This window comes from Tachyglossus aculeatus, chromosome 21 (genome assembly GCF_015852505.1).
Source record: "Tachyglossus aculeatus isolate mTacAcu1 chromosome 21, mTacAcu1.pri, whole genome shotgun sequence".
NCBI classification, from domain to species: Eukaryota; Metazoa; Chordata; class Mammalia; order Monotremata; family Tachyglossidae; genus Tachyglossus; species Tachyglossus aculeatus.
This window is the reverse complement of record NC_052086.1, coordinates 21,102,319-21,116,020: the sequence shown is the minus strand read 5'-3', so window position 1 is coordinate 21,116,020 and position 13,702 is coordinate 21,102,319. Positions and strand designations below refer to the sequence as shown.

The following is a 13,702-nucleotide window of genomic DNA, read 5'->3' as shown; positions in this document are numbered from 1 at the left end:
TGGCTCCCCCAACTGTCAGCTGTGTGACTTTGGGCAGGTCACTTTAACTTCTCTGGGCCTCAGTCACCTCCTCTGGAAGATGGGGATTAAAACTGTGAGCCCCTCATGGGACAACCTGATCACCTTGTAACCTCCCCAGTGCTTAGAACAGTGCTTTGCACATAGTAAGCACTTAATAAATGCCATTATTATTATTATTATTATTATTTGTGTTTGTCACCTCCCACCCATTATTCATTCATTAATTCATTCGCATTTATTGAGCGCTTATCGTGTACATAGCACTGTACTAAGCACTTGGGAGAGTACAGTACAACAACAAACAGACACAGTCCCTGCCCACAAAGAGCTAGCTGATAAAATGTCATGGGGTTAGAGACCATAGGTGCTAACTCTGTGGGGGTGATTTTCCTCACAACTTTTTGGTTTTGTTGTCTGTCTCCCCCTTCTAGACTGTGAGCCCACTGTTGGGTAGGGACTGTCTCTCTATGTTGCCAACTTGTACTTCCCAAGCACTTAGTACAGTGCTCTGCACATCGTAAGTGCTCAATCATCATCATCATCATCAATGGTATTTATTGAGCGCTTACTATGTGCAGAGCACTGTACTAAGCGCATGGGAAGTACAAATTGGCAACATATAGAGACAGTCCCTACCCAACAGTGGGCTCACAGTCTAAAAGGGGGAGACAGAGAACAAAACCAAACATACTAACAAAATAAAATAAATAGAATAGATATGTACAAATAAATTAAATAAATAAATAAATAGAGTAAAAAAATATGTACAAACATATATACATATATACAGGTGCTGTGGGGAAGGGAGGGAGGTAAGATGGGGGGATGGAGAGGGGGAAGAGGGGGAGAGGAAGGAAGGGGCTCAGTCTGGGAAGGCCTCCTGGAGGAGGTGAGCTCTCAATAAATGTGATTGATTGATTGATTTTAGCTGGACAAGGCTAGAAAGTTCCCAGTCAGACCCAGTAGGATGCCATTCTTTTCCCTTAGAATACCTGCATCTCCACCCCCATTTTGCCCCATAGTCAAAATGAAAAGTTGGTACCTACGATTGGGATCGCATTTGGGAAAGCAGCGTGGTGTAGTAGATATAGCACAGGCCTAAGAGGCAGAAGGTCATGGGTTCCAGTCCCAGCTCCGCCATTTGTCTGCTGTGTGGCCTTGGGCAAGTCACTTCATTTCTCCGTGAGTCAGTTTACCTCACCTATAAAATGGGGATCAAGACTGGGACAGGGACTGTGTCCAACTCGATTCGCGCGTATCCGTCCCAGTGCTTGGTACAGGGCCTGGCACGTAGTAAGCTCTTATTAAATACCATAATTATTAATATTATTCATTTGCAATCAGTGCTGTGTACTGCGCTTTTGCAGCAAACTGAATTGTGGTTCTGCCCAGGATCAGCTTGAAAATATGGAGACTAGAACAATTTTCCCGGCTCGTACACTTCGGAGGACCCCCCTCCTTTCCCTGCGTAAATTGGCAGGCCTGCCTAGGATAAATCGCTGGCTCAGGCCCAGTCTGGGAGAAGGGGTGTTGTGCGTGCATACGTGCGTGTGGGTGTGAAAGGGGTAGAATGATACCCCAAAAGAAGAAGTTTTCACTGGCCTGCACCTCCTTTTGATTCATAGGTTTGCTCCTTAAGAGCCTTCAGAGCTTATTAAAATCACATTCTCCCCCCCCCGCCCAACCAAGGGTCTTTCCCCAACTACGCCCTCATTTCCCCAGCCTATTCACCCTCCCTTCTGTATCCATTAAGCACTTGATATTCACCCCACCCTCAGCCCCACAGACCTGTTACTTATTTTAATAATAATAATAATAATAATGATGATGGCATTTCCCTACTGAGAGCTCACCTCCTCCAGGAGGCCTTCCCAGACTGAGCCCCTTCCTTCCTCTCCCCCTCGTCCCCCTCTCCGTCCCCCCATCTTACCTCCTTCCCTTCCCCACATCACCTGTATATATGTATATATGTTTGTACATATTTATTACTCTATTTATTTTACTTGTACATATCTATTCTATTTATTTTATTTTGTTAGTATGTTTGGTTTTGTTCTCTGTCTCCCCCTTCTAGACTGTGAGCCCACTGTTGGGTAGGGACTGTCTCTATATGTTGCCAACTTGTACTTCCCAAGCGCTTAGTACAGTGCTCTGCACACAGTAAGCGCTCAATAAATACGATTGATTGATTGATTAAGCACTTATTATGTGCAAAGCACAGTCTGCCTCCCCCTCTTGACTGAAAGCTCCTTGTGGGTAGGGGGCATTTGTACCAATTGTGTTGTATTATTATGACATATCTGTTGTATTATTATTATTAGTAGTAATAATAATAATGGTATTTAAGTGCTTACTATGTGTCAAGCACTGTTCTAAGTGCTGGGGTGGATGCAAACTAATCAGATTGGTCACAGTCCTTGTCCCACGTGAGGCTCACAGTCTGAATCCCCATTTTACAGAAGGTGTAACTGAGGCACAGAGAAGTGAAGTGACTTGCCCAAGTTCACACAGCAGACAAGTGGCAGAGCTGGGATTAGAACCCAGGTCCTTCTGAATCCCAGGTCCATGATCTATCTACTAGTCCAGGCTGCCTTGTACTCTCCTAAGTAAATACAGTGCTGTGCACACAGAAAGTACTCAGCATGGCTCAGTGGAAAGAGCCCGGGCTTGGGAGCCAGAGGTCATGGATTCTAATCCCGGCTCTGTCACTTGTCAGCTGTGTGATTTTGGGCAAGTCACTTGACTACTCTGGGCCTCAGCTGTAAAATGGGGATGAAGACTGTGAGCCCCATGTGGGACAACCTGATCACCTTGTATCCCTCCAGTGCTTAGAACAGTGCTTTGCACATAATAAGTGCTTAACAAATGCCATCATTATTATTAATTAATCAATAAATACCATTGATTAAAGCTTTCACCCTCGGACTAAGACACTGAAGCACTGGTTGCAGAGGTCCCTCACTGGTTTATTTGTCTCAGGCTTCCATACTGTTTTAGGGATAATAATACCATTGTAGATCACTTTTTTTTTTATTCTATCAAATCTTTTAGAAATCAGTGATCTCATTTTATCCTCCCAGTAGCTCTGAGCAGAATGGAGAGGCAAATATTCTTATCCCTATTTTCAGATGAGGAACTTGAGACCCACAGGTTAAACACGTTGCCTAAAGTCACACAGCAGGCAAATGGAAGAGCCATTGTTAGAAAACAGATCTCCTATCTTCCACTCCATGCTCTTTCCTCTAGACAGTAAGATCACTCTGGGCAGGGAACATGTCTACTAAATCTGTTATATTATACTCTTCCAAGTGCTTAGTACAGTACTCTGCACATGGTAAGAGCTCAGTGACTACCATTGATTGATTTCCTCCAGATTTCACTGCCGGCTTATTCTTCCTTCTCATTCTCATGCCTCATTCCCCCTTCCCCGCCCCACAGCACTTGTGTATATTTGTACATATTTATTGCTCCATTTTATTAATGATGTGTATATAGCTATAATTCTATTTATTCTGTTGGTACTGACAACTGTCTACTTGTTTTTTTTGGTGTTTTTTTTTTTGTCTTTCTCCCCCTTCTAGACAGTGAGCCCGTTGTTGGGTAGGAACTGTCTCTATATGTGGCCGATTTGTACTTTCCAAGCGGTTAGTACAGTGCTCTGCACACAGTATGTGCTCAATTAATGCAATTGAATGAATGAATGAATTCTGCCTAGATAGGTCTTTTCATTCATTCAATTGTATTTATAATAATAATAATAATAGTGGCATTTATTAAGCACTTACTATGTGCAAAGCACTGTTCTAAGCACTGGGGAGGTTACAAGGTGATGAGGTTGTCCCGCAGGGGGCTCACAGTCTTAATCCCCATTTTACAGATGAGGTAACTGAGGCACTGAGAAGTGAAGTGACTTGCCCAGAGTCACACAGCTGACAATTGGCGGAGCCGGGATTTGAGCCCTTGACCTCTTACTCCAAAGCCCGGGCTCTTTCCACTGAGCCACGCTGCTTTATTGAGTGCTTACCTTGTGCAGAGCACTGTACTGAGCGCTTGGGAAGTACAAATCGGCAACATAAAGAGGCGGTCCCTACCCAACAGCGGGCTCACGGTCTGCCCTTCCTTAGAGGGGAATTGATTGTGTCGGACACCCCTTTTGGCTTTGGATCCAGTTAGTCTCTTTTGAAGTCAATTCTTGGTTTTCTGGGGTTTTTTTTTTTTCCTTGAAGGATTATTTGGTTTGCAGACTATCTAGTTCCGTATCCTTTTTCCCTCTGCTGACTGCCCTCCAACAACTTCCCTGACCGTGAGCATCTTTTCCCAGCGGGCAGGAAGGGAGAGAGAGGGAAAGGTGAAATGCCTATCGCTCAACTTGGCAGGTCATTAACAGCCTTTGGAAAGGGCAAAGCAAGGGCAGGAGACAGATGGCCAGTGTGAGGTTTTGAATGAGTAGCATTGCTAATATAAAGGGGTGGGGGGAAGTTATATTGGCCCAAATCATTATCTATGAGGATATTTGCTCATCCAGAGCATGGGGTTGCAATTCAGGAATTGTGGGCTCCTCGCTAAACTCAGAGATTCAGTATGACGACTAGTTAGCAGTCCCCTTGCCGGAGGCCTCGCTTTTTTCCCCGTCGGACTCGGTAGGACGGACTCACGTTTCATCAATCGTATTTATTGAGCGCTTACTGTGCGCAGAGCACTGCACTAAGTGCTTGAAAAGTATGTTGCGATCCTCGGAAGGAGGAAGCCGGAAAAAAAAGGCACTGTTACTTTTGTGAGCATGTGATAGCCTCCTGGAGGAGGTGAGCTCTCAGCAGGGCTTTGAAGGTGGGAAGAGAGCTAGTTTGGCGGATGTGAGGAGGGAGGGCATTCCGGGCCGGGGGGAGGACGTGGGCCGGGGGTCCGCGGCGGGACGGGTGAGAATGAGGACCGGTTAGGAGGTGAGCGGCAGCAGAGGAGCCGAGTGCGCGGGCTGGGCTGGGCTCCCACCCCCAGATTGACCTCGTGGGGGTCTGCGTCCTCCCGGAAATCGGCGGTGATTATTTATTATATTATTTATTAAATAATAATTATTTATTATTTAAATAATAAAAGAGCAGAACGGTAGAGATTGTCTCTGTTGCCAAATTGTACTTTCCGAGCTCTTAGTACGGTGCTGTGCACACAGTAAGCGCTCAATAAATACCATTGAATGACTGAATGAAGATAGATGTGCGAGAAGTACCATGGACTAACATTTGTCCGCCTTGTGACCTTGGGCACGTCGCTCAACTCCTCTGTGCCTCAGTTACCTCATCTGTAAAATGGGGATTAGGACTGTGAGCCTTATGTGGGTCCGGAACTGTGCCTGATCCAATTACCTCGTTTCTGCCCCAGCACTCAGTACAGTGCCCGGCACATAGTAAGCACTTAAAAATACCACAGTTACTGGTATTTTTACCCCGTCACTGCTCCAGATAGTGTCCCTCAAGGCCGGGTAAATGGACCAAGGATTGTTAGGCTCTGAAAGAGCTGTTTTGAAGAGGAGCGTGGGGACTCAACGAAAGGCCTCGGGGAGCGATTTCTCCGGAGAACGGCTGGCGCCGTGGCACTGGGGTCTTCCCTCTGTTCGGAACTCACTTGTGCAGATGGTCTCAGGGACATTACAAATTCTGGTGAAAGTTAATCGGTGTTTATTGAGTGCCTGCAGAGTGCAGAGCACTGAAATAAATTCGGAAGGGTGAGTTAAGATCCCCATCCTTGGGGCGCTTACATTCTGGCACAAATATTCACACCCCGGAGGAAAAAGAGAATGGAGAGGAGGAGTGTGGAAGAGTAGTAAGTGCTGAAATAGAATATGTAAAGGATATGTGTAGAAGTGTCATGCCTAGATGCAAGCGGCTCAGTGGAAAGAGCCCAGCCTTTGGAGTCAGAGGTCATGGGTTCAAATCCCGGCTCCGCCAACTGTCATCAATCATCATCAATCATATTGAGCGCTTACTATGTGCAGAGCACTGTACTAAGCGCTTGGGAAGTACAAATTGGCAACATATAGAGACAGTCCCTACCCAACAGTGGGCTCACAGTCTAAAAGGGGGAGACAGAGAACAAAACCAAACATACTAACAAAATAAAATAAATAGAATAGGTATGTACAAGTAAAATAAATAAATAAATAGAGTAATAAATATGTACAAACATATATACATATATACAGGTGCTGTGGGGAAGGGAAGGAGGTAAGATGGGGGGGATGGAGAGGGGGACGAGCGGGAGAGACAACTGTCAGCTCTGTGACTTTGGGCAAGTCACTTCACTTCTCTGTGCCTCGGTTACCTCATCTGTGAAATGGGGATTAAAACTGTGAGCCCCCCCATGGGACAACCTGATCACCTTGTAACCTCCCCAGCAGTTAGAGCAGTGCTTTGCACGTAGTAAGCGCTTAGTAAATGCCATCATTATTGTGATTATTATTATTAAGTGGGGAGATGTGAGTGTAAGTGCCGAGATAGCAGTTAGGAGGATATAACCTACGGGAAACAAAAATTGATCAGGAAGCCCTCTTGGAGTTGATGGGCTTTCAGGAGGGTTTTGAAGATGGGTAGCAATATTGCTTAGAAAAACTGGCTCAGCAGTCAAAAGAAAATGTTAGTGAAAAGCAGGAAGTGACATTTGTTACTTAATGTGAGGTTTAGCAATGAAAAGGTCATTCAAGTTAAAAAAAAACACTTCTACAAAAATACCTTCTATTTCTGTCCCAATTTTAGCAAGCCGCACATTTGAGTTTTGTCTGAAGGGTGACTATTGCAGTTGGAAATTGGGACTTAGATATCAATTTTAAATCCAGTTCATATGTGTGTCTGTGAATCACAAAGGCATAAAATGGAAATTTCTTAATGCGATCATTACGTGCTCATTGTGGGCCGGGAATTCATTCATTCAGTCGTATTTATTGAGCGCTTACTGTGTGCAGAGCACTGTACTAAGCGCTTGGAAAGTACAAGTTGGCAACATATAGAGATGGTCCCTACCCAACAACGGGCTCATAGTCTAGAAGGGGGAGACAGACAACAAAACAAAACATGTGGACAGGTGTCAAGTCGTCAGAACAAATAGAATTAAAGCTAAATGCACATCATTAACAAAATAAATAGAATAGTAAATATGTACAAGTAAAATAAATAGAGTAATAAATCTGTACAAACATATACACAGGTGCTGTGGGGAGGGGAAGGAGGTAGGGCATGGGGGGATGGGGAGGAGGAGAGGTAAAAGGGGGCTCAATCTGGGAAGGCCTCTTGGAGGATGTGAGCTCTCAGTAGGGCTTTGAAGGGAGGAAGAGAGCGAGCTTGGCGGATGTGTGGAGGGAGGCCATTCCAGGCCAGGGGAAGGACGTGGGCCGGGGGACGACGGTGGGACAGGCGAGAATGAGGCCCAGTGAGGAGGTGAGCGGTGGCAGAGGAGCGGAGGGTGCGGGCTGGGATGGAGAAGGAGAGAAGGGAGGTGAGGTAGGAGGGGGCGAGGGGATGGACAGCCTTGAAGCCGAGAGTGAGGAGTTTTTGCTTGATGGTAGGTTGACAGGCAGCCACTGGAGATTTTTGAGGAGGGGAGTAACATGCCCAGAGCGTTTCTGCACAAAGATGATCCGGGCAGCAGGGTGAAGTGGGAAGAGACAGGAGGATGGGAGATCAGAGAGGAGGCTGATGGCAGTAATCCAGTTGGGATAGGATAAGAGATTGACCCAGCAAGGTAGCAGTTTAGATGGAGAGGAAAGGGCGGATCTTGGCGATTGATTGATTGGCGATGTTGTGGAGGTGAGACCGGCAGGTTTTCGTGACGGATTGGATATGAGGGGTGAACGAGAGAGCGGAGTTGAGGATGACACCAAGGTTGCGGGCTTGTGAGATAGGAAGGATGGTAGTGCCGTCTACAGTGACGGGAAAGTCGGAGAGACTTTAAAAGTCAGGGAATTCATTCATTCATTGGTATTTATTGAGCGCTTACTGTGTGCAGAGAACTGTCCTAAGCGCTTGGGAAGTACAAGTTGGCAATTTATAGAGACGGTCCCTACCCAAAAACGGGCTTACAGTCTAGAGGATGTGTCTTATATTGTCATATTGTACTCTCCCAAGTGCGTAGTCCAGTGCTCTGCACACAATAAGTGCTCAATAAATACGATCGAATGAACGAATGAATGAGACATGCAACTAATTGCTCTCTAAAGGGCTTAACCATTTTGGTGTCCTAGTTCACTTGTCTCTTTTCTTCTCAGTCTCTGAACAGTTCATTCATTCATTCAGTCAGTCATATGTGTTGAGCACTTACTGTGTGCAGAGCACTGTACTAAGCGCTTGGAAAGTACAATTCGGCAACGTATACAGCCCTACCTAACAGGCTCACAGTCTAGAAGTTAGTTCCTGTTTGTCTAAGGGACCATAAAAAATGATAGGTGGGCTTTGGTGCAGCATTGGAGGGTGAAAAGGTGAAGGCGACTGGGGAGAGCCTGTATAAAGAAGTGTAAGGGAAGAAGCGTTGGGGAGTCACTAGGGTGTTGTGGCCCAGCCTCACTGCCACATCTCCCATGGGGGCATATTGATTTGGTCACAGATTCCCGAGTTTCTAATAATAGTAATAATAATAATAATAATAATAATAATAATAATACCAGTATCTCTGATGAATTAGTGTAGCCGCAGATTCTGGGGACGTGACTGTGGCAAGCAGATCAGACTGGCATGCCGGAGAAGAGGATTTGTTTTCTTTTAGCAGAGGCTTTGAGAAGATTGTGGTACTAAGGGGTAGATTAGAAAGTGCTTCACCCACAAAGACGTTATCAGCATTGCAGGAGACTCTCTTTTCAGGTACACAGTACAGAGTGGATGGCTGTTGCACATTGCTCTTTTTAGCATCTCCCTATCAGTAGCATCATTTTCACAATCCAAGGACCCAAAAATGCCCATCTGCAAATGCGCAATCCCAGCTGTGTGAGCCGGCGTAGATTGGTCACCACCAACATGTACTTCAAGAAATTTTGAACGTTCGCCTGCTGTAGAATTGAAAAGTCGCTAAACACGTTAGTAAGTAATAATTGTTTGTTTTCATCCAGACTTTACAGCAACAGGAATGCAAGCTTCTCTACAGCCGAAAAGAGGGTCAGCGACAAGAAAACAAAAACAAAAATAGATACAAAAACATTTTACCCTGTAAGTATTGGTATTTTTATTCCTTAGTAATGTCACTTGTTGATGTTTCTTGTGTCTGTTACCAGCGCGTGATGCCACTAGTTTCTCGTTAGCGATTTAGTGCCTTTCTCAGCAGCTCAGAATGCTTAGTCAACTGTAATTGTAAACAGCATCATCAGTATAGATTGAATTTGGGGCAAAGCCAGGCATTGACTCATCTAGTTCCCATGATAGTAACTAGCACTGTCTCTAATTAGTTTCCCATCCTTCTTTTTAATCCTTTTTTCTTCTGCCTTACGAGATAACACATGACCTAGGCAAGTGAATCTCCGCCTGTATCTCATAATTCTGGCACACAGTAAGCGCTTGACAAATACCATCATTATTATTATAATTCTCACAACATCTAGAGTTAACAGTGGTGCCTGCATAATTAGGTAGGTTTCTCCCATAACAGCCCCTTCGTTAAAACAAACAATTGATCGCTGTTGGTGAACAAGGAGGGACTTGTGGCTATCACAATCTGGGTCGTGGGAGGGAAGAGGATATGGGGAGGCTGTGTGGACAAGCAGAAAGAGTCGGGAGACCTGGGTTCTGCTGTCAACTAGGCCACTGGTCTGTTGAGAGACATTGGGCAAGTCACTTCACCTCTCTTGACCTCACTTTCCTCATCTATAAAACAGGTAAGAGAGATTGTGAGCCCCATATCAATCTGTCTGGTATTTTGGGAGCACTTTTTGTGTACACAGCATGGTAAAACATGCTTGGGAGAGTACAGTGGAGTTGGTAGAAACGATCCCTGCTCACAAAGGAGTTTACAATTAGTTGAGAAGCTTAGGATCTAGTGGAGACTGACCTGATAACCTTATATCTACCCCAGTGCTTAGCACGTGTTAAGCTTTTAAGAACTCGTAATTTACGGCAGAAAATACGGCCTGCTGAAGAGGACCCCCAGGGCACATGTCTCTTGTCAGTTGGAGAGTGGTAACTTTGCAATATATATTTACCTAACAGAGTGCATTATTTGAAATTGAGGGTATAAACTTATAAAAAAATACACATAGACTGTGTATGGTGTTCACACCAGTATTCATGAAAACTTGTATCCATTTATTTAAAAAAAATTTGATCCTGGAGAGTCAAAATCTGAAGAAAGGTCAGAGGTGAGGTATAACTGAGCAAAGGACAAAACCCTCAGGGCAGGGAATGAGTCTACCAACTCTGTTATATTGTACTCTCCCAAGCACTTAGTACAGTGCTCTGCACACAGTAAGTACTCAATAAATAACAGTGATTGACTTTATTTTATTTTTTTGATAGTTTAGCCTTGCCCTGAACGTGCTGAATGATCTTAACTAGTTGCTTCTTTTTGTGACTCAGTTATTAGCCCTTCCCTGGAGGAGGTATCCAATAACACTTACGTAATAAATGGGCGAAGGTGAAGGGAACTCTTCCAGGGCAAAGTAAAATGTGGGTGGGAGCCCAACTTCAGTACCAGTAAAAAGTGGGTCTTGTCTTGAATAATTCCTGTAGAAATGTGGAATTGGGAAAAGAACAGGCCAGCAAGTACAATCTGCTAAGGATCCTAAGGGCAATAAAGATTCTAAGAATCATAAGGATTACTGAAAAATATAAAGTGTAGGGAAAGGAGTTTGTACTGAATCCAAGTATGAACTGCATTTAGTTGGCAGTGGAACACAGCCTTTTAGCTTGTATCTTCAATTTGTGAATAGGCTGTTTTTATTCACTAGTCATTTATTGTTCATAAAATAATAGTATCTTCAGGGCTAGTGGTTATTTATTATAAGCCCCTGAAGGGCAGGAGCAATGTCCTTTACTTTTTTTTTTTAATGGTATCTGTTAAGCGCTTATGTTTTACTTTACTAAGATCAGATACGAGCTAATCAGATTGGACACAGTCCATGTCCCACATGGAGCTCACAGTCTTAACCCCATTTTACAGGTGAGGTAACTGAGGCACCGAGAAGTTAAGTGAGTGGCTCAGGGTCACACAGCTGACATGTGGTGGAGCCTGGCTTAGAACCCAGGTCCTTTTGGGTTCTTTGCTTTTGGAGTCTTCCCCAAACTACGTAGCTCAGTTCTCTTATACACATACCATTGATGATAGTGATGATTTGGGCATTTGACACATTTTCTATGTCAGTAAAAATGATGTGATGATCATATAAGTAATAATGTGCATATAAGTAATATGATGTGCATATAATCATGTGTATATGTTTATATGTATATGCATATACTATATATAATATAGTGTGCACGTAAGTTATGATGTGCATATAGCTATAATTCTATTTATTCTGATGGTTTTGACAACTGTCTACATGTTTTGTTTTGTTGTCTGTCTCCTTCTTCTAGACTGTGAGCCCGTTGTCGGGTAGGGACCGTCTCTATATGTTGCCGACTTGTACTTCCCAAGCGCTTAGTACAGTGCTCTGCACACAGGAAGCGCTCAACAAATACGATTGAATGAATGAATAAAAATAATTTTTTTTTTTTAGTTGATCATACCAGAGTCGTCTTACATGATGGTGATCCCAATGAGCCGGTGTCAGATTATATTAATGCAAATATTATAATGGTAAGTTTTGCGTGTATCCAAATCTTCTCGGTTGTAGGCCTTTTTCCTGCTGTCTTATTTTTAGTCCACTATTGCATTCTGAAGAAGTACTTCTAAGAGGACTGTTATTGTTCTAACCATAGTTGTTTTGATTTTTAGCCTGAATTCGAAACCAAGTGCAACAACACAAAACCCAAAAAGAGTTATATTGCGACACAGGGTTGTCTTCAGTACACGGTGAATGATTTTTGGAGAATGGTGTTCCAGGAGAATTCTCGAGTTATTGTCATGACAACAAAAGAAGTTGAAAGAGGGAAGGTAAGATATATATGCTTCTCCTCTTTCTATTCCCAGCTGTCTATCTCTTTACTAGGAAACGTTGGTGGAACAGAAGAAAGTATCTTATATAATGAGTTCAAAGTGATTAAACCTGATCCTTAAGAGGAAACGGGAACAGATTTTTTTGGAGTGCGTTTTAACTTTGTCAAACAGCTAGGGTATCATTTAGTAAAAGATCTCTCAGTGCTCTGTTGTGTGAACCTCAAACTTCAGGACTTTTTACATGGCTTTGATAATTTAATTTTGAATTTGCAGTAGTAATAATATTTTAAAAACCCTTTCCTAGGTTAGAACAAAAGCCTAATCCTTGACTGCAGTCAAATCTGTACTTGGCACATTCAATTTCAGGCTAATTAGTGATGCTATATTTTGATGGCTAATGAAATTAAGTAGTATCTGAGACTGGCACAGATATAGATGGGATTATACAGCAAAGAATGCGTTTAAGGTTAAGTAAATGCTAAATCATACCGCTGACATCTTTGAATCAGTATAATTTTATGGTTGCTGTTTTATCAAAATGACTGCCAGGTAACTCACTTGCCATAATCAATCATATTTTTTGGGCATTAACTGTGTGTCGAGCACTGTACTGTGTGCTTGAGAGAGTACACTCTAACAGAGTGGGAAGATATGCTCCTGCCTTCAAGGAGCTTACAACCTAGAGGGGGATAAGAATGCCATTTCTAGGTTAACCAATCAATCAATGGTATTTATTGAGCGCTTACTATGTGTAGAGCACTATACTAAGCGCTTGGGGAGAGTGTAATACAACAGAGCTGGCAGACACATTCCCTGCCCACGGCGAGCTTGCTGCACAAGAGTTCTGCAACTAGGGTATATTTAGCTTTCTGCTGAAAGCGTTAGGCAGCATCGTTAAGCGCTTAGTACAGTGTTCTGCAGACAATAAGTGCTCAATAAATACAATTGAATGAATGAATGAATTAAACTAATATTTAAGAATACAGTGATCTGAGAGCAAAGCTTGCAGCGTGCAGACAGGTGACCCCTTTCAGGCCCACGATTTGGAAGGGAAAATGGGAGAAAGCTGACTAACTCCCACGTCTCCTGTTCCACGTTCTTTTCCTCTAGCCAGGCTTCTGTTTGGTCGAAGGGGAGAATATTGGGAAATAATAATAATAATAATAATGATGATGGCATTTGTTAAGCGCTTACTATGTGCAAAGCACTGTTCTAAGCGCTGGGGAGGATACAAGATGATCCGGTTGTCCCACTTGGGGCTCACAGTCTTAATCCCCATTTTACAGATGAGGTAACTGAGGCACAGAGAAGTTAAGTGACTTGCCCAAAGTCACACAGCTGACAATTGGCGCAGCCGGGATTTGAACCCATGACCAATTACAGCAGCCTACAAGCTCTAGGGATCAATTCTAGCAAGGACATAATCTTCCAAAAGCACCAATTGGCTTTCCCTCTTGAAGGCACCTAGGTGCAAGAAGAGCATTATAGCTCCATTGGAGGAAAGCGGGTGGGGACCTCTTGTTTAATACACTATTACTGGGCCATTTCTCTTTTCTGTCCCCTCTCACTCTCCGGGTTACCGCTGTTAGGGACAAAGTAGCTACTTCTGGACATTAAA

At 43.6% G+C, this 13,702-nt stretch overlaps 1 protein-coding gene across 1 annotated transcript in view; it reads left to right on the top strand.

Annotated features, from left to right (window-relative positions):
* PTPN11 (protein tyrosine phosphatase non-receptor type 11) overlaps positions 1-13,702 on the top strand; it is an 82,026-nt gene that overhangs the window by 46,358 nt on the left and 21,966 nt on the right. Inside the window, exons 7-9 of the mRNA XM_038763843.1 lie at positions 9,107-9,203; positions 11,705-11,784; positions 11,923-12,081. Coding sequence (XP_038619771.1) covers positions 9,107-9,203; positions 11,705-11,784; positions 11,923-12,081 — 336 coding nt within the window. The remainder of the gene's footprint in view (positions 1-9,106; positions 9,204-11,704; positions 11,785-11,922; positions 12,082-13,702) is intronic.